The 20,758-nt window shown below is 53.8% G+C and overlaps 1 protein-coding gene across 1 annotated transcript; it reads left to right on the top strand.

Moving 5' to 3' along the window:
* DNAL4 (dynein axonemal light chain 4) lies at window positions 3,388–15,208 on the top strand. The gene is made up of 4 exons (XM_018048779.1): window positions 3,388–3,484; window positions 11,038–11,245; window positions 12,801–12,884; window positions 14,099–15,208. Exons 2-4 carry the CDS (start codon window positions 11,177–11,179, stop codon window positions 14,261–14,263), a joined length of 318 nt encoding a protein of 105 aa, XP_017904268.1. The 5' UTR covers window positions 3,388–3,484; window positions 11,038–11,176; the 3' UTR covers window positions 14,264–15,208.

Below are 20,758 nucleotides of genomic sequence, written 5' to 3'. Positions count from 1 at the left end.
ACAGGAGTCAGAATCAGAAGGCTCGTGATTGATTTCAGGTGGGTGATGCTCATGGGAAGGGAGAAGGACAAGATTCCCTGATTTATTTTTTATTCTATTATTTTAAAATATTTATTTATTTTTGGCCACGTCAGGTCTTAGTTGCAGCTCAGGGGCTCCAGCGCATGTGAGTTCAGTAATTGTGGCTGGCAGGCTTGGTTGCCTCACAAGGCACGTAGGATCTTAGTTCCCCCATCAGAGATTGAATCCGCGTCCCCTGCACTTGTAGGCGGACAATTCTTGACAACTGGACCAACAGGGAAGTCCTGGATTCCCTGATTCCTGATGGAGGCAACTGGGAGTGGGGTTAATGCCATTGATCAAGATGGGGATGCGGGAGAGGAGTTTGGAGGAAGATGATGGATTCAGTTTACACTGAGTATAGAGGGTTTGTGGGACGTTCTGGTGGAGACGGTCAAGGGGCAGCTGGATATTTAGCCCTATCACTCCAAGGAGAAGCCTAATCTGGAGAGAGAAGCACAGGAGCCATCAGAATCTACAGGGACATTGACAATGGAATCATTGTCAGTTTGCTGGCTCTGCAGCCTTGTTTGAAGATGAGTTTAGTCGACAGTTTTACCCCAGCAAAGTGGATGGGTCCTGTAAGATAAAGACTACAAGGGTCTATTGTATTCTGCTCTTCAGGAGGTCACTGGTAACCATGGAAGAAAGAATTTTGGTGGAATCGTGGGAGTGGAAGCCAGATTGTAGTGGGCTGCAGAATGAATGGGAGGTGAGAAAGAGAAGACAGAAAACGTGGACCCCTTTGGGGAGAAGTTTGGATGAGAGGCGGAAGCAAGAGCTTCATCCCCCTCAAAGGCCACCTTCCGTCTCCTGGAGGAACTTGGCAAAGAGGATTGGGAGAATCTGGAGGCTGAATCAGATGTTCTGCGGACCCCAGAACACACCAGGGAGGCAAGCTGGGAGTCGCCAAAGGCCTAGGGAACCTTACACTTGCAAGTCTCAAAACTAAACCTGCTGCGCCTGCCTTCACCTACCTATTCCAAATCCAGTCTGCCATCTTCTCCATCCAAGTAATCATCCATAACTCAAGTCTTCCCATGTTTCTGCCCTACCTACAACCCTCCAGCAGCTACTTTCCCCACTCTCACCTCACCTCCCTGAGCTGGCATTCAAAACCCTACTTTCCAGAGTTCCCTGGCAGTGCAGTAGTTTGGACTCAGCACTTTTGCTGCTGTGGTCTGAGTTCAATCCCCAGTCGAGGAACAAAGATCTCACAAGTCGTGCAGAGCAGCCAAAAACAAACAAACAAAAACCCCTACCTCCCTGCATCTTCACCTCCAATCTTCACTACCCCCTCATACTCTACCCAGGCCTCCTGGAGCCACCAGAAGTCCCCAGTGAACTCTGCTATCCCACCTTCATTAGCCAACTAGTCACGGTAGACTCAGTCAACTCAAACACCACCTCCTTTGAGTTAGTTACTCCCTCCTTGGAGAGAACCAGGACCTTGCCCACTCCTCCATCAGAATTCAGGCAGAATGAATTACTCTGTGTCTATTTGTTGACATGTCTTTCCCCACACTGGACGATGCTTGCTCTGGGACCAAGGTCCCCATCTTATTCCTCTCTGAATCATCAGCACCTGGCGAGGGCTGAGTTCCCCGAAAGTGCCAAAGAATGTGAAGTGGAGATCCACCCAGAGTACCCATCATGAGAGAGTAAATGTTTAAAATATGAAGTACTTCACTGACCCTTTGCTCCACCAATCAAAACCTTGAATCTGCGGGGTTCTCTCCCTTACCCCCTTTCCTTTCTTCCTAGTTGTACTAATACATTCAGATTAATTTCTCCTAAGGGAAAGAAAAGGCAGGCTCTGGACAGCTATATCTTTAAGTCAGATGCTACAGAGTCTCCTACGGACCAGGTTGAGGCAGCTCTATGAGGGTGTGCTGCAGTGCAAGAGCCCTGGGTTCCTTCTCCAGGAACTTAACCTTTATTTTTTTCCTTTTATAAACTATGTAACCTCTCTGAACCTTAGTTCATATGGATGTGGTTATGAATACTATTACCTAAAAGAACTGTGGAGAGAATCAGGCGCAGTACTCATGCATAAGCCCCACATGATGTTACTTTATATTAGGCTTTTGTTCAGTTCAGTTCAGTCCCTCGGTCGTGTCCAATTCTTTGAAACCCCATGGACTGCAGCACACCAGGCTTCCTTGTCCATCACCAGCTCCTGGAGCTTACTCAAACTCATGTCCACCGAGTCAGTGATGCCATCCAACCATCTCATCCTCTGTCATACCCTTCTCCTCCTGCCTTCAATCTTTCCCAGCATCAGGGTCTTTTCCAATGAGCCAGTTCTTCGTATCAGGTGGCCAAAGTATCGGAGTTTCAGCTTCAGCATCAATCCTTCCAATGAATATCCAGGACTGATTTCCTTTAGGATGGACTGCGTGGATCTCCTTGCAGTCCAAGGGACTCCCAAGAGTCTTCTCCAACACCACAGTTCAAAAGCATCAATTCTTTGGAGCTCAGTTTTCTTTATAGTCCAATTCTCACATCCACACATGACTACTGGAAAAAACACAGTGTTGACTAGATGGACCTTTGCTGGCAAAGTAATGTCTCTGCTTTTTAATATGCTATCTAGGCTAAGAGTTGCACACGACTGAGCGACTTCACTTTCCCTTTTCCCTTTCATGCACTGGAGAAGGAAATGGCAACCCAGTCCAGTATTCTTGCCTGGAGGATCCCAGGGACGGGGGAGCCTGGTGGGCTGCCGTCTATGGGGTCGCACAGAGTTGGCACGACTGAAGCGACCTGGCAGCAGCAGCAGGTTGGTCATAGCTTTTCTTCCAAGGAGCAAGCGTCTTTTAATTTCATGGTTGCAGTCACCATCTGCAGTGATTTTGGAGCCCAAGAAAATAATGTCTGTCACTGTTTCTATTGTTTTCCCATCTATTTGCCATGAAGTGATGGGACCGGATGCCATGATCTTAGTTTTCTGAACGTTAAGTTTTAAGCCAACTTTTTCACTCTCCTCTTTCACTTTCATCAAGAGGCTCTTTAGTTCTTCGCTTTCTGCGGTAAGTGTGGCCTATTAGTGTCAGGACACCAACAAGTTGCATTTGCTGTTTCAAATGACTAAAAGAAACTCTCCAGATAATACTGCTCTTCCAAATTTCTCTAAAATGGGAACTTCTGTTTATGCCCGACTCCTCAGGCCCACTTAAGACAACTATAAGTGAAGCCCCGCCTCCTCAATCTGTAAGCCACGCCTCTTTTCGTACAATTTACGTTGTAGGGCCCTTCGGTATTGATTGACATCTTGGTTCACCAATAAGAAGTAAGAGTCCCGTAACGTCCGGTGAGGGGGCAGGACTTCCTCGCTGTTGCTAAGACACTCTTGTTTCGCTCCTTGACAACCCTGGCGGGGGTGCGCTCGCTGAGGCCTTAGCTCCGGACCCCTCGGGAGCAGGTGAGGCCACCGGGTGCGGTGGGCAAGCGGGCGGGGAGGGCCGGCCCGAAGCGGGGCTGGGAGGCATTGCGGGGCGGGCGGGGCCTCGCCCACCGCCGAGGCCCCACCTCAACCTCCTGCCTGTTGGTCCCCAGTTCCAGATCCTCCCAACCCCCATCCTCCCCCCCACCCCATCACTTCGGGGACCTGCGAGCTCTGTCGAGACAGTTTCGCCGTCGCTACCCTGCAGGCCCTCCTGAGATCCCCTCCAGCTTCGCGTCCCCCCGTCCTCTCTAACCCGACTTCCCCTGCACCTTGAACCCCCATCCTTCGCAGAGTAACCCCCTTCTCCCGCGGCTGGGCGAGTGGCCACCATCGCCTCCTCCCAGACCGCTTGAGTTGGACAGTTGACGACTGTCTGGGAATCGAGGCTGGTCATTTCCCTCTTTGGGCCTCAGTTTCCCTATTTGTAAATGAGAAGTTAGATTGACTGATCCCTAAGGTCTCTTTGACTCTGACGTCCCAGGATGTAGGACCCAACTGTAGACTTCCCCGAGGACGTGATCGTCATGGGAAGTCTGGAGTGTAGTGAAAAGGACTTTGTTGTTGTTCAGCTCTCTGTTGTGTCCTCCGACTCTTTGCGACCCCATGGACTGCAGCACACCAGGCTTCTGGAGAAAAGGACTTGGCAAACCTAAGCTGGATTCCCAGCTACAGGACCCTAGCAAGTTCTCTAATCTCCCTGGAGTCCAGCCTGAGTATATACAGAATTAGGATACTATAGCACATCTCCTTGGGGGATTCTGAGAACAATATGAACTTCCTTCCTTTGTCTCATATTTCTGTGCATTTCCCTCCCTCTGAGAATCACCCTGTTTCTCCATTTCACCCTCCAATTCACATCTCCAGTTCAGATATTTCTCCTGGGCTTCCATCATTAGTGAGACTTTGGGGGGTGGGGGTTGGAATAGAGATTGCTGTATTGATGTAGTGATTGGACTTGGGACCAGGGCTCCCCTCCTCCCCCTGGGAATCCATGATTCTGTGATCCCCTGCTCCTGAGGAGATACCTCCATTTGCATATCTCACCAACAAATTAAACTCAGTAATTCAAACATCAAAGCGTCCCATGTCTCTGTCTGTCCATCTGTTCTACCTGAATTCTCCTGTCTGTCTCAGTTAGGTCACCATCCTCCTGGGCCATTATCTGCCCCTCTGCCGTGCTCATCCCACTTAGGCATTGTCACGTCTTTGTTTCTGCCTCTGCAAGGATCTCAGTCTCTCCATGCCTGAAGCCATCATCCTGATTCAAGTTTTTAATGCCTGTCACCCAGGCCATCGCTATAGCTTCCTAACTGGTGTTCCTACCCCCAGTCTCTCCTCCTGTTAACCCAGTCCACCAGAGTAATTGTCAAAACACAGCCATGTCACCAGCCCCCAGGAGACCTCCAAAGGACTTCTCTTTCTCCACTAAAAATAACCATACTTCTTAAGCCCTGGGTCTCAGGGCTCTTCTCCACATCCACAACCCCATCCCAGCCTCTTTCCCGGCATGCCTCCTCTCTTCTCATTTGCCAGGTTCTGTCCTCTGGCCAAATTGGACCGTTGGACTTTCCCATAAAACCCTTTGAGCTTTCTGCTTCCACATCACTGTGTTTGCTCATCACTCTGCCTGGAATGACTTCCTTACCTTGCCCACCAGTCAGGATTCCCACTCACCTTTTAAGGTCTGACTCAAACGCTGCCCCTGCCACCAAACGCTCACTGTTCTCTCCCCTGTCCTCCAGACTTCTCCTCTTCCCTCTAGTTCTGTGTCTGGCTGGTGGCACTTCCTGTTCTCTGCCATGAACCATAGTTAGTTCCTTGGGTATGTGTGTTGTTCCCTCATATTAGATTGGATGCTCCTTGAAAGCAGAGACTCTCTCTTGCTTATAGCAGAGCAGTTGAAAAAGCTTAGTCCTAAAGTCATATCTCCGGGAGTTGGTGATGGATAGGGAGGCCTGGTGTGCTGTGATTCATGGGGTCGCAAAGAGTCGGACACGACTGGGTGACTGAACTGAACCGAAAGTCATATATGGCTGAGTGTATCCTGGCTCATCCATTTATTAGCTGGGTGGGAAGTCACTTTGCTTTGCTCAGCCTGAATGATCATCAGGGAAGTAGGGATAATAGTGCTTGTCTGATGGAGTTCTTAGGGGGAGTAAATGAGATCCTCTACATAAAACACCCATCCTGTTGCCTTGCTCAAGGTCAGTGCTCAATTACTGAAGGGATTTGATAGGGCCCCCCTACCCAGGGGGCAAATGAAATACAGTTTAATTAGAGTTTAGATATTTGTTGGGCTTCTCCCATGTGCCAGACACTGGATGCTGCTCTGGGGGCATCTACAGGAGAGCAGAGCAAGTCCTTCATCCCCGGAAGATTGTCTGGACTCACGACGCACTGCTGAGTCGTGACTGGCTGTGAGCCGTCACCAGTAATTAGTGATTATGAATGATTTTTTTTAAAAAGTAACTCCGTGCTAATTCCAGTTTATTTTTGTGATAACATCATTCTTAGTCACTTACGTTCAAATCTGTTCTCTTGAGTGGGAAAGGGGGGAGTAGGTGTGAAGGAGGGGGTGGGGAAGGGGCGGGTAACAGACTTAGTAATCCACTCTCTGTAGTAAGCAGCTGTTCCCTGTGATGACTGTGGTAGCTAATGCTATTTGTTGTACTTTGTATCTTGACTAAAGTGTTTGGATTGCATCCAAACTTGGGTATGTCCATGAGGGAGAACCATATGAGTCAGTATGGTTTATTACATCATCTTATACATAAAGAAAATGTCTTGATCTCTGTCTTTCCATCTCTCCATCTTTCTTTCCCTCCCTCCCCCTGGTTTAAGGCACATCAGAAGTTTTCACCAGCCATCAGTGAAATGAAAAAATATAAGGGGGATGTGAAAAAACAAACCAAAACCCTTTGTGTACATGAAAGGGAACTGTCTTCTGGAGGATTATTCTTTATCCTGCAGTCATCACTTTCTTACTCTTGAAACTTTCTTTTATAGTAGATGATGCATTTCAAACTGATGGTGAAACCTAGATGGTCCGTATTGTTCCTGACTTCCCCTGATATCTTAGGTGAATGCCTTCAAGTCCTCAGGTTCCTTTCCCCTCACCTTACGAGCCTCGCCTTTTGTTTGCCAGGAGGTGGAGGGCGAACTTGTCAGGGGAGGGCAGGAGGATGTCCGAGGTGCCGAGGGTGTGTGTGGCCTCACTCTGGCCGGAACCAGCAGGTCTGTGTGGGTAGGAGTCTGGACTGCTGGCTGCCAAGGATGGACACTGTTTGTGTTACTGTCTTGCTTCCTACTTGAGAGAAAAGCACAGGGGAGAGAGAAGAGTAGATAAGGATTCCGATCCTGGCTGTGTCCCCCCAGGCCAGTCCCCAGACCTCTCTGAGGCTCCTTGTCTGAGAACTGCGAGCGAGTGTTGCCCCCACAGGTTGTTCTGGGATGAAATGGGACAGCAGGTGTGAAAGCAATGTATCACTCACTCCACCAGAGCTCCCCCAGCCCAACTGTGTTTGCAGAATTCCCTTGTGACTCCTTCCTGCCTTAGTACTAACGGCACAGAGTGGGAGCTTGAGGAGTATTGGTTTGTTTGCCTGAGCGTTTCGCTGTTTAGTTGGCTGGGATTCAAAGAAGGACACTTACTTCCGCACCAGTAACAAAAGCTGACATTGACTGTGAAGTAGAGTCTGTTTTTAGACCCAGTTTCCTGATGAGAAAACTGAGGCCTGGAGAGGTAAACACTTATCCGAGACAGTCCGAGGTGTGAAACCAGACCTTCCTGTGGATCCTGTACTCACAACCATAAAGCTATGCTCCACACATGTCCTCCCATCTCTCTGATGCTGGAAAGAGGTCAAGGCGGCAAGCCGTGGTCTACGAACCAAGCTTATTCCAGGTGCTGAGTGGCTGGAGCAGGTGGTGAGGCGCCTGCTGGCAGACCCTTTTGGCCTTGTTTCCCAGAATTCGTTCATTTTTCCTTCCTCCTTCCCACATCCCCTAACCCACTTAAGGATTCTTTCCAAACATTTCAGAAGCAAAAGAATAGTGACTGAGGTCAGTGCCCACAAAAGAACAAAGGACACAGGCTTTGACAAGATGATGAGATGAGGAGCCCAGCTCATTGCCGAGGAGAAGCCTTGCGTCAGACATGGGCGAGGCTGCGTAAGCCTCCAGAAGGGGCCTTGGGTGAGAAGGAGAATAAAGGGCAGAGAGGGAGCAAGGCTGATGTTGGCTCTGTGTGCCCAGATGGGCCCCAGGGAGAGTCGAGCTCTGCTACCCTGCAGATTCGCGTGCCCTGGCCAGGAGCACACTTAAATTATTAAACGGCTCTCTTTTAGACCTGACGCAATTGCTTCCTGGCCTGGACCTGTCAGGCACACACTCATTTGCATGGAAGATTGATAAGGTTATTAAAACTTGAGTTGTGCTATTTTGGGTAACATTCTCTCAGCAGGGTTTTAAAATCGGAGCTGAATGACTCTAGCTGTACTATAATGATACAGTGTCATAAAAAATTCTACCTTTTTACATTTGGAGACACCTTGTCTATAACTGTTCTTTTTCATTCTGAGTCTCATCCCTTTTGGATCCCCAGAAGTGTGTGTAGAGGTTAGGAAAAGCCACTTGCAGTCATGACCTTTAATAAATGTGGCCGAATGATGTGGCCGAAGTCCCGGCTGATAATGTGGTGGCAGTTGGAGCAGCGCGGTGCTGGGTGCAGCGGGCCCTCCGGTTTCCACACGCTCACGTGCATAGATACTTGGTGGCCATGACAGCTCCCTGAGAAGGACAAGGTGGGACTATCCCATTTCGCAGAGGATGACACCAAGGCTCAGGAGGTTAAATTACTTGCCTCAGGCTGCAAAGCAGGGAAGAGGACAGAACTGCTTTCGGTTTTAGAGCTGGTACCCTAGCCTCAATGCCCCACCTCATAGTTTTGAATCTTCTCTTCTCTATCAGGTGATGTCCCCCCCACCCCCCACCCCCCAAAAAAACTGTCCCAGTGGCTTTCCCACTTTGTTCCTGAAGAATGGGCTTTGATAACAGCTCGGAAGTGTGGTTTCATCCAGGATTCCACGTGCTAAAGCAGAGTCCAAGCAGTGGTCACGGACCCTGAGGTCCCCGAGGGCAGACGTGTGCACGGTTGCCTCTGAGCTCCCCTCCACGCTGGCACTTGTTAGCCCAGAGGCCGAATTGAATCGGATTGAAATATTCGGGTGGAAGGGGCCTAAAGCAGCTGCTTCAGCGTCATAAATTGTTCCCACTGTCGGGAGACAGCAAAGCATACAAAGGATGTAATCCTTTTACATCAGTGTAGCCCCCACCTTCTGTCACCCCTTGATGATGTCGGGGAGGAGGCAACAAAGTGGCCTTTACCAAATAACTGCAAGGAGGACGGGGGGAATGGGGCCTTAATAGGAACGAGAAAAGACAAGATGATTCACTGCCTTTTGTGAAATAAAGAAACAAGCGGAAAGGACAACGATATCGTACTTGGTCGTCTGTCAGCTTATATGTAGAGACAAACAGACACCGCTAATATCTGGGTGGTACAAATGCCCAGGATGGTGAGATAAGAGGAGCCGTCTGTCCGCTGGGAAACCAGAGCATACCCGGGCAGTGGGGGGGAGGATCTTCCTCCTCTGCCGGGCAGAGGGTGATGCCAGGCTTCCAGCTTCGCTTGAGGGGGCCGACCACATGGAGTAGCGCTGAGGATTTCTGCAGCACCAGAGAGGGGGTAAACTTGAGAGCACCGCCCAGAGAAAATGTGCCCAAAAAGCTCAAGGCTTGACCAAACAAGGATCAAGTTAGCGCTGGACGGGGGGACACCAAAAGGGACGCTCTAACATTCTTCTCACTGCTGGGACCATGGGAGCCGTGCTCGTGGTCATGCCTCAGGGAGCAAGGTGTGTGGGCGCCCACCTCGTGTGCTTGCTGTGTGCAGGCCCTGTGACGTGAGGACGGTGTTAGGATCACCTGTGTCGGAGACCATCCCAGGTCAGCTCCAGCTCTGCCGCCCAGTAGCTGAGTGGCCTTCAGGGTAGCGATGCCTCCTTTACATGCAGGACCTAACTCATGGGGTGGTTGGTGGCGCAGGGCCAAGTAAATGCACATGGAGTACTTGGAACAGTGTCTAGCCCGCAGGAAACCCAGCCGATGTCACCCTTCATTACCTACCTGTTCGTTACTACGCTGGGCATCCTCAGGGTTCGGGGGCTGTGCAGTGAAAATTAAATTTATTTGGAAATGTGAGCGATGCTGGAATATTATAACATTGTTTGGCTGTATTTGCATACCGACTCAGTCCTATCCAGCTCTTTTCAACCCCGTGGACTATAGCCCGCCAGGCTCCTCTTGTCTGTGGGACTCTCCAGGTAAGAACACTGGAGTGGGTTGCCATCTCCTCCTCCAGGGGATCATCTCAAGTCAGGGCTCAAGCCTGCGGCTCCTGCACTGCAGGCAGATTCTCTACTGCTGAGCCATCAGGGACGCCCATTTGTCCAATACGGACAGTTAAAAGGGGCTTAGTGATGTGGTGGCTCGTTTTCATTTATATTAGTTGTACTTCTGAGATTAAAAGTTCTTTGAGTTATAGGATAAACTGACGTGTAGGATAGAGAGAAACACTGAGTTTCAAGCACTGCTTCCAGTCATTTAGGATCCAGGCCCATCTTTTAAGGAAAAGCCCCATCTGTTTTTCCGTAAGATTTGGAAAGAAAAAAGAAATCTATGCATGTGTATTAGGCTTTATAACTTTTCCATCATATCCTTGTGTGAATCTCTGGGGAGCCAGAGGGAAGGAAAAACAGTTTGCTGGGTGTTTGCTGAGTGCCTACTATGTGCCTGGCGTACGCCATCTCATTTGATTCTTGTAACAGTCCCACAAGATAGATGTGACCACCTTTATGTTACTGATGAGGAATCTGAGGCCCAAAACCACATAACTAGTGAGCAGAAGGACCAGTAACTAAGGCCTGAGCCTCCCAACTCCTGGGCCAGCTGGACAGGACAGGGTGGCCTGAGGGAGTGGACGAGAAGAGCCGGGCTGCCTGGCACGCCAAGGAGGGTGCAGAGCGTCACTGGTCACATTTCTCCTCTAGAGCCAGGACCTGCAGAAGGAGGCATTTGCTTGCCCGTAAGCCCAGGACTGTTGAACACGACCTGACATTTCACTTCCTGACCACCTCTGCCGGGAAGCAAGAACGATGTACATAGTAGCCTAGCAGAGAAGCCAAGTTCGTTAATTGCAAGCTGAAGGCTCCACCCTCGGCCTGGCCCACAGTCAGTATTTGTCTGGATAATGACAGTGTGGGCTTGCAGCATCGTACCAGCGTGTTCTTAACTGGGTCCCAGCATCTCGTGTTGACTCATCTTCCCGTCTCCAGACTTGCTGGCCATTTGGAAAAGGATGTGGAGGAGTTGAGACGGGGAGGTGTCAGATTGTTACTGAGACATTTCTAATTTGTGATGTATAGTTTTTAAGCCAACTCGTTTCTCCTGGTTTTTCCTGTTTTCTACAGCACCCCTTGGGGAAAGACATTTTCTGCTTCCACCAAGCTGGCAGGGCCTGCTTCCTGAATCTCCTGGGTGTGTCTTAATTACCAGCCCCAGCACCTCCTGAAAGCATCCCTCTCTCCTCCTGGTCACAGTGGAAGTATCATGGGAGAAACAGAAGGGAAGAAAGATGAGGCTGATTATAAACGACTGCAGACCTTCCCTCTGGTCAGGGTAAGGCCCGGGGGAGGGGGGCAGGTGGCCGGCAAGGCCCAAGAGCCTTGGAGAGAGAGAGGCAAGGGGGAGCTTATCCCTGCAGGATAGCATTGGGAGGAGGTTATGGCAGGCTCTGCTGGCCAGCCTAGAGACGGAGGGGGCGCCCACAGTGATTCACTCTTTCATTCATCCATTCATTCACTCAACAATTACTTAGGCCGCCTACTACATATCGGGCGCTGTTCTGGGCACTGTGGATATGGGAGTGAACAAGACAGAAGCCTGGCCCCCGTGAAAAAAAGGTTTAAAGAACATAATTTCAGGTCACAAGTGCCCTGAAGAAGAATAAAGCGGAAGTAAGGAGCTGGAGAGGAAAGATTGGCTTTTGGAAAGGGCTCTCTGATCAGAGACCTGAATAAAGTTAGGGAGCACGCCGTGTGAGAGTCTGGAGAACATTCTCTAGGCAGGGGAAGCAGCAGGCATGGAAAGCCTGAGCAAGCTCAGCATCTGGGAGGCGCAGGCAGAAGGCCAGTGTGGCTGGAATGAGTGCCAAGTGAGGGGGCACTGAACGTGAGTGTCAGTATGACAGCCGGGCCAGCCTCCCAGGCCTGGGGGCCACAGTGAGAAACGGGGATCCCACCCTGACTTCAAAGGGAAACAGTGAAGAGCCTTCAGCAGAGGAGTAGGAGTCTGGTGATCTGTTTAATGTTTCAGAAAGAGCCCTCCAGCTGTTGGATGGAGAATGGATTTCAGGGAACCCGAGTGGAAGCGGGGAGATCAACCAGGATGCTACTGCAGAGACACAGGGAGAGAGGGTGGCTGGGTCCAGGTCACGGAGCAGAGATGGCAAGACGGTAGGGTTCTAGACAGAAGTTGAAGGGAGAGCAATAGAATTCAGCAGCACACTGGATGCTGGGTGTGAGGGAAAGCAGGCCAAGGGTGACTGCTAGGGTTTGTTTTGTCCTGAGTGTGGGAGAGAAAACAGTGTCGGTTACCAAGAGGGGGAAGACGGAGGTTTGTGGGGGAATATCAAGCTTTCTTTCAGACTTCTGAGGCTAGCAAGTAGGCAGTTGGACATAGGAATCCAGAGCCCCAAAAAGAGGTTAAAGTAAGGATGAGCATGTGGGAACCCTGCCCTCCTAGAAGATGTCTGCATCCAGAGAGCAGGGCGGGATCCCTGGAGAGCAGGAGCTGAAGAGGCGAGGACAGAGACGGAGCCCAGGAGAGGAGGGCACCCAGAGAGGGCCAGGAAGAAAAGCAGGGGGCCCTCAGAGCGGCTGCACCATCTCTTCAGGATCTGAGCCAGTCAGCTGGGCCCTGAGGCTGCTGGTAAAGCATCTCCGTGGCCAGCGTGCTCCTGTCTGGGCCAGCCGCCTTCCCCTGTGTGTCGCTGGGACGCATTGGTTGCACAGGGGCCCCGGGCGTAAGAGCCCACGAGGCCTTGCTCGGTTCCATCAGCAGACGGGTCATCTCTCTGGGCTCTGCCCATGCCTTAAGCTTGGGACGAGAGGCCAGCCCAGAAGCCAGGTCACAGGCTAAGGCTGTCTCTGTTTGTCCCCCGCCCTGCCTCCAGCACTCGGACATGCCAGAGGAGATGCGCGTGGAGACCATGGAGCTGTGTGTCACGGCCTGTGAGAAATTCTCCAACAACAACGAGGTATTGCCATCAGTGCGGCCCCTCGTGTCTTGGGTGACCCCTGTGGCCCCAGTCCCCGCAGCCAGCTACACAGAGTGCCGCTGGGGCCAGGCTAGACCCTTCCTGGGAAACTTTTAGAGCCTGGGGAAGGCCAGTGAGAGCAGGGGCTGGCGCTATCTCAGGCACTGACCCAGTGCTAGAGGGAGAAGAGCCGGGGGACTTTCTGTGACACCCCTGTCCACGTGCCCCGTCTCACGTGGGCTGCAGAATAGGTTACCTTGCCCCTTGGCTCCATCCCAGTGGAGAACAGAGGCCCGCCCAGGCATTCATTCATGTATCCATTCATCCATTCTGCAAAGATGTTAAACACCATCCCTGTGCCAGGCATGGTCCTAGGTGCTGGCGACACCACAGGTAGGCAGGGACACAGGAAAATCACTCATCAGTCTGCTGGTGAACAGGAAGGAACCCAGCGTGGTGGCAGCCTGTGGGGGAGGCAGGTCCTGGCCACTGTGCACCGGCCAGGCAGGCCCAAGCTCAGATCTCAGTCTCCAGCCCCTTCCTAGCCCTTTAACCTTGGACAGGCCAGTTCTCATCGCCGGGCCCCAGTTTCCCGGTCTGTGCCAGGGGTCGAGGATGCTGCCTCCTCGCTGGGTGGTCCTAAGGACAGACGTCCTGAAATGATGTGGGTGAGGCGCCTGGCGTGGCAGAGGGCGCGGCCAGTGCACAGCAAGTGCCGGAGCCTGGGGGCTTCACTCCGCAAAGGCCGGGCTTCCGCCCCTCCCAAGCCCTCTGGAAAGAGCGAGCTTGGGAAGGACGAGGGGCGCCGCTGTCGCAGCTGAGGGAGGCAGGGCCAGCTTCTCTCCCAGAGCCCACCAGACGCACCAGGGAAGGCCTCTGTGCTCCCTGAAGGTAGCCGTGAGCCGTCGCTGTGACGATGGCGATCGCTCCATGCGCACTGTGCGCTCAGGCGCGCTGGCTCACTGAGGGCTGAGAGCAGCCTCCGAGCTCCAGCCGGGGCCCCGTCTCAGGCCCGATGCCCCACCCTGCCGGCCTCACCGGTGTCTTAGACCGCTGAGGTAGCTGTGTGGCCACCCGAAGGTTCTGAGCTGAACTGCAGTCACGGCCTCTCTCTTGCCGAGACTTCTTTCCCCGCGAGGGCGCTGACTCTCGCCCCCTCTCTCCCGCAAGCTGCTCCCACCCGCCCGCCCCTGACGAGCCTGCTCTCGTTGCAGAGCGCTGCCAAGATGATCAAAGAGACCATGGACAAGAAGTTCGGCTCCTCCTGGCACGTGGTGATCGGCGAAGGCTTCGGCTTTGAGATCACGCACGAGGTGAAGAACCTCCTCTACCTGTACTTCGGGGGCACCCTGGCTGTGTGTGTCTGGAAGTGCTCCTGACACGCTGTCCCCCCGCCCTTCCGCGCCCCCGCCCCGCCCCCGCAGGCCTTCCCCCCCCCCCCCCACGCTGCTCCCCTGGGAGGGGGGAGCAGCCATGGGCAGGTCCTGACTTTCCCAGAGGAAAGCTGGGATCTTTTCTTTGCTGTCCTGTGTACCGTGTCCTGAGCCGCGCCGCGCGTGTGCATCCGCAGCCATCTCACGCTGAGTCCCCGGATGTGAGGGGGCAGCAGGGGAGGGCTGGGTGGGGGTGGGGTGTGTGTGACAGGGTCAAAGGAGGGGCGGGGGGTGGCATTTTTTTCTCACAGGGACCTGCCAAGCCCCCACGCCTTCCCACACCCAGCACTGGGCAGGCGTCCGCCCATTCTTGTCTTGACGGGGCCTGTGTGCAGATGGCCTCGAGGGAGCCTCTCCTCTTAGGGGGTCACTAAGGCCTCTCTCCTCGTCTTCTGGAGAAGCGGTGACCCCACCCCCAGAAGCCCCTTTCCCCGCCTGGCCCCGGGCTGAACAAGCCACTGCGTCTAGTCGGGCCAACAGCTCCACAACCCCCTGGCTTTGGCATGAGGACCAAGCAGCCTGCCCCCCGCCCCATCCCCGGCCCTGCCCCTCAACTTGCCTCCACGTGTGCAGTTGGTAACCAGGGGCTGAGGGTGCGGGAACCGCGCCTGCGCGGTTTCTGGAAGTGTCACTGACCTCCGGTGAGACGCCTGGGCCAGGAGCGCCCTCGCCGCGAGGCCTGTTTCAGCAGGGAAACCTGGCCTGCCACTTACTTCTCATCAGGGACCGCATGCCGATTTGTGCTTCTTATCTCTGCTGGGTTTTCTATATTCTTCTTGAGTGTGGGGAGAAGGGTTTTAGTAGAAGGGTGAATCCTATTTTACACAGCGGTCTTATTTATATATAAATGTCTTGGTTTTTACAATTAAAGTAACCAAAAACTGACCTTGATCTTAAAGTCTCTTTGGAGGGGGCGTGGTTTGGTGGGGGAGCCAGGCTCAGTACTGTCAGGCTGTGCAGGGGTCCCAGGAACACAGTGAGGCTGCTGGTGTGTCAGCGCCCAGGCCCTGCGCCTCCCTGTTCCATCATGGTGCGGGCCCTGGGGACACTGACTCGGTACCCTAGTGGCCATACCGAGCCACCGCAAAGACACTTTCAGTCTCACATCATGTTGTTCCGTTCAGAGATGTTTCTTCAAGCAGCGCTGAGGGCCAGGTCCCCTGGGAGTGGGGACACCAAGACGGAGGAGCCACAGACCCTGCCCTCAAGGAGTTCGCGGTCTATGGAAGAGGAGCACAGGAACCCAGTTGTTCCAACTGGACGTGAAAAGTGATGAAATAAAAGAAGGGTCCTCCCTGCTGGTCCAGCGGTTAAGAATCCACGTGCCAGTGCAGGGGACACGGGTTCCATCCCTGGCCTAGGAAGACCCCATATCTCATGGAGCAAGGAAGCCTGGGCACCGCAGCTGCGAGCCTGCCCTCTGTAGAGCCCGTGGTCCGCAAGGAGAGGAGCCACCTCCACAGCTGGAGAGCAGCCCCCAATCACTGCAGCTAGAGAAAGCCCGAGCACAGCAAGGAAGAGCTGAAGCGACCAAAAATAAATTAATTTTTTTAAAAAGAGAGGACAGGGCATGGTGGGGGTGGATGGAAGGCCTCCATGCCCAGCCTAGGGAGTGTCGGGGAGCCCCTGGCAGGGTGGGCCCTGAAAGCCAGCTCTCAAAGGAAAGAGGGATTTTCTCCAGGGAGGAGGTGCTCTGGGCCAAGTGACGCTGGGAGTAGATGCGTGGCATGAGGGGCCATCCTGCAGGCCCAAGAAGCCCCCTTCCCCCCAATCTGCATCTCACCCCTAGAAATGCTGGGTCTGGGCAGACCTGGACCAGCCTGTCCTGCTCCCCAGCCCACCTTCCCTTCCTGAGGCGGCTCACCAGGACATCCCGGCCTGGCAGCCCTGAGCCCTGGCCCGGTCACGGCCTCCTAAGGCTTCGAGTCCACTTGTCATGGGGTCTGTCGACAGCTCTGCTGTATGGCATCCCATCCCTCCTCTAAGTTCTCAGACACCCAGGCAGCTGAGCAGGGAGGGGAGCGCGGTGGACCACTGGTGAATTTCACAAGTGTTCGCTGAGTTGCTGCTGTGCGTGGGGTCCTGAGAAAAAGAGGAAGAGGTCAGGGTCACTGCCCCAAGGCTGGTCATCTAGACCTAACTGGTCATCTGACCCTCTGGGACTTGTAGGATGGGGGTTCAGAGGGGAGGGCAACTCCTTGACCTTGGACCTCGCTGACCTGAGCCCTGGGCCACACCAGGTGCTGCAGGGGGCGGTTGGCGAGGCGTGCAGATGGGAATACAAGGAGGTGGGCGCTGAGGACTGGAATAGCTACAGTTTATTAACTGCCGCCTTGGCAGCTGTTCTCGCCTCTAATCTGCCACACGTAGGTGCCACAAAGTAAGCCAGGCTCAGCCCGCATCCCAGGTGGTAGGGTGGCAGCCAGGGAGTGTGGGCTCTGAGGTCCACAGACCCGACTTAGGCCCAGCCCTGCTCTTCCTAACCTCGCTAGCCTCAGTGGCTTTGTCTGTAAAAATGGGGCTAAAATGCACCGGCTCCTGAGGTTGCTGAGAGCCTCAGGCCTGCCCCCGGAGCAGACAGCGCCCCCGCCATGCACACTGTGTGCTTGGGGGTGCTGCCTTCTCCCCACCTTGGAGATGGGAACCTGCCTGACACCCAGCTGCCGCAAGACAGGGCAGAAAGTCAGCACAACGCTGCTGACCTTGGTGGCTCTCCTTCTCTCTCCCCGCTGGGACCCATGCCAGCCGTGGTCACCCTAACCATCCTCCCAGGCCCCTCCCTGCTCACGGCCAGAGATTCAACAAGCAGTTGCTGACAGGGACTGAAAAGGAGAGGGTCGTGACCACTGAGCGGCACGCCGGGACACCCCAGCCTTGGCGGTAGGCCACTGAGGAAGGCAGACCCAGGAATGGAAAAGCGGGACGCACTTATAAGGCATCTGCCAGAGGAAGAGGGAGGGTGGGGCTCAGGGGAATGTGGGGTTCAGGGAAAAAGGCACTGTCACTGCCCCCAGGGCGCTGGGGAAAGTGTCACAGAGGAGGCAGCATTGAACTAGGCTTTGGCCTTCCCAGGGGAGGGCTGAGATGGGGAGGGGAGAGATACTTGGGGAGGGCAGCCTCAGGTGAGGGGGCCAGCATGTGCAGAACAGCAGTGCCTGAGGAAGCCGCCGAGACGGATGTCGAGAGTGGGGAGGATGTGCGAGTGGAGTTCCCGAGAGGGCGGAAGGAGGCAGAGGCTGAGGATGAGGAGACCCCAGCAGCTCAGTGTCCCCCGCTCGGCAGGCACTTGGGCTCGCTTCCTTATGACGCGATGTCCTGTATCCTCAACAGACCTCCAAGGTGGTCATCACTGTCCCCATTTACAGATGAGGCTGGGTGGGTGAGAGATCTTGCCTGGGTCCAGCTAGGAAGCGGCTCCAGCTGGGACCCAGACCCCCAGCCTGCCAGCCTCACCAGCCCTGCTCATTCGCAGGCCCGTCGCCCAGACACCTCAGTCCCCTCTGCCGGCTCAGCAGAGGGGAAGTCGGCAGCCTTTTCTGGACATGTTGGGGTGCCAAGTCATAGGCCCCCCACCCCCGGGGCCCCGGCCCTCTGCCTGGAAGAGCAGTGAGTGCTGGCCGGATGAGAGAACCGAACTCTGGTCCCCTCCACCAGGACCTGCACAGACCCCAGAAGCACAGGCCTCCCCAGGATTGGGGGTGGGAGGGGGCAAGGGGCACCAAGGCTGTCAGTGTGAGAAGACGAAGGGCAGGGGCTGGGTAGCAGGGCCCCATGGCAACCAAGACGGTGGGCACACTGCCAAGGGGGCGAGAGGGCTGCCTTTGAAGCTGGCGGTGGCCCGTGGAGAAATCTTCTGGTGAATATTTAATGCTGTCTCGGAAGTGATGCGGAGAAGCTCCAGGGTCCCGCTTAACCTACTTCCTGCTTCTCCCGAGAACAGAGCCTTTGAGACAGGCAGGTGGCGTCCCCTGGGATGGTGGGGGTCCCTGGCCAGCATCTCGCCCACCTCCAGCCGGACTGACAGAGGTGTGAAGCAGGGCTTGTTAGTGCCTTGAGAAGAAGAAGCAGGAAACACCAATAACGTCCTTCAGATCCTCCCCCAAGTCTGGGAGGGGAATTGTTCAATTTTAGCCACAAGCCACCACCCTGTTCTATTTTCCTTTTGTTCTCCTCATCTCATATTTAAAGTAACCACCTCCCACTGCCAGCTGCTGTCTTCAGTCCTTAGGAAGGCGGGGCGGGGGCGGGGTAGAAAGGGAGCAAGCTTAGGAGGTAGAGGACCTGAATTAGTATTCGTAATATTTCCAAACTATTGGGGGTCCCAAGCGTGCCGGGCACCACCCTGAACATTTTCTAAACTGTCTCATTTAGTTGGTACATCCACCCTGTGAAGAGACACTGTCATGTGCGTGCTAAGTTGCTTCTCTCGTGTCGAACTCTTTGCAGCCCTATGGACTGCAACCCGCCAGGCTCCTCTGTCCCTGGAATTATATCTGAGCAAGAATACCAGAGTGGGTTGTCCATCCCTCCTCCAGGGGGTCTCCCCACCCAGGGATCAGACCCGTGCCCCTTACGTCTCCTGCACTGGCAAGCAGGTTCTTTGCCACTCGCGCCACCTGGGAAGCATTTTCCAAACTGTCTCATGTAGTTCGTACATCCACCCCGTGAGGAGATACTGTCAGCGCCCCTTTTACAGATGGGGCATTGAGGCCCAGAGAGGTTAAGCTCCAGGTCACACGACCAGGATTCACCGCAGGCCCACAGGGCACCAGAGCCCAGCTCTCCAGAGGTCTGCCCGCCACGGGACAGCCACTCAGCTTCTCGGATCTGTTTTCTCACCTGCAAAATAGGGCTCCCGGCTCCTGCCCTGCCTCTTCTTGGTAGGGCACCAAAGAGATAGTGGTCATGAAGGTGGAAATGCCTGAAGGTGGGAAGTACTGATCAGGAATTGGGGTCAGGGCCAGTCTGGGGAGCCCTCGCAAGCCCTGGGAGACGTGGGAATCTGGAAGCTTGGGCTCAGCGGGCCAGGTAGGTAGTTGCCTCCAAGGCCCTGTTGGCATCTGGACTCTGCAGGGTCACGGCGTGAGACAGAGGGTGACCACACACACGTCCAGTGACTGAGGATCCCAAACAGCCAGGACCAGACGCTGTCCTTCCATCCTGAGCTGGGAAGGACTGTCCTGATAGCAGATACTTGTGAGGACTCCACTGTTGCCGAGCACTCTCCAAGCTGCGTCTGTCCTTTGGGCCTCAGAATGGCCCAGTGAAGCGAGGCAGGCAGATTCTATAACGGTCTCTGCCCCAACAGTGAGGAAATGGCCTCATAGAGAACTTGGGATGTGCTGGGATGGGGGCCGGCCTGGGGCAGAGGTTTCTCCTCTACATACCAGTAGCCTCAGGGACGTGGGAAGGGTGCTGCCAACTCCCCTAGGACTCCTCCCCACCACTGCAGTCCCTGAACACTCCAGGTCACTTTGTGTCCCCACTGTGCCTCATATCTACACCAGCTACATTTTATTGACTTGGTAGAGATATGTCTTTTCTCTCTAGCATAGGACCTGCTATGTATCAGAGGTGCAATGTGAGTAGTGAGCAAGTGAATAAGGCTAGTTAGAGGGATGAATAGATGGATAGATGGATTATGGATGGTTCAATGGATGGATGATGGATGGTTGGATGTATGGATGATGAATAGTTGGATAGATGGAAGATGGATGAATGGATGAGGAATGGTTGGATGGATGGATGGATTATGGATGGTTGAATGGATGGATGAAGAATGGTTGGATGGATGGATGGATGGAAGATGGATGGATGGATGAGGGATGGTTGGATGGATGGATGGATGGAAGATGGATGGATGGATGAGGGATGGTTGGATGGATGAACAATGGATGGATGGACGGATGGATAAATGAGTGATAAATTAGCAGAAAATTCTCCAGGAAGCTCAGAGCAACAGGGCACATGAGCCAAACACACCAGTGATGGCTGCACCAGGGGCATCCCTTTATTTCTGATGCCCTCAGCCAAATCTCCAGGCCCCTCAAAGGAGACCTCAAGTTTATTTGGGACTCAGAAAGTCACCCCACTTTGAGCTGATTAATAAGAAAATGCAAAGACTCAGAAGGAGCGTGAGTTGATTCCTAAGGTGGGAAGAGCTTGCTAAGGAGCACCAAGAACATCGGGGTTGCCATCAGACCTGAGTTCCAGCACCAGCTCCACCACTTGCTGGCTGTGTAGCCTTGAGTAAGTCCCTTCTCCTGAGCCCCATTCTCTTCAGGGTTAAAAAGGAGTGAAGTCCTTGCCCTCCTAGCCCAGAGGTCACAGGGAGGATTAAGTGAATGGAGCAGCTCCAGGAAAGGGGTCAGGGCTGAGCTCCTGCTATTAAAGCCTCTGCCAGAGCATCGTCATTGGCTAGCAAGCCATCAGCCAGGACCC

The sequence above is a fragment of the Capra hircus genome, chromosome 5 (assembly GCF_001704415.2).
Source record: "Capra hircus breed San Clemente chromosome 5, ASM170441v1, whole genome shotgun sequence".
In the NCBI taxonomy this organism is placed as follows: Eukaryota; Metazoa; Chordata; class Mammalia; order Artiodactyla; family Bovidae; genus Capra; species Capra hircus.
The sequence above is the reverse complement of the archived record's forward strand: the minus strand, read 5'-3'. Positions and strand labels throughout refer to the sequence as shown.

What these genes read in the sequence shown, in the direction of transcription:
- DNAL4 (XM_018048779.1), top strand. Translation starts at nt 11,177, where the DNA reads ATGGGAGAAACAGAAGGGAAGAAAGATGAGGCTGATTATAAACGACTG. An exon ending in AGACCTTCCCTCTGGTCAGG is followed by an intron (nt 11,246 to 12,800) that starts GTAAGGCCCGGG and finishes CCCTGCCTCCAG; the next exon opens with CACTCGGACATGCCAGAGGA. An exon ending in AATTCTCCAACAACAACGAG is followed by an intron (nt 12,885 to 14,098) that starts GTATTGCCATCA and finishes CTCTCGTTGCAG; the next exon opens with AGCGCTGCCAAGATGATCAA.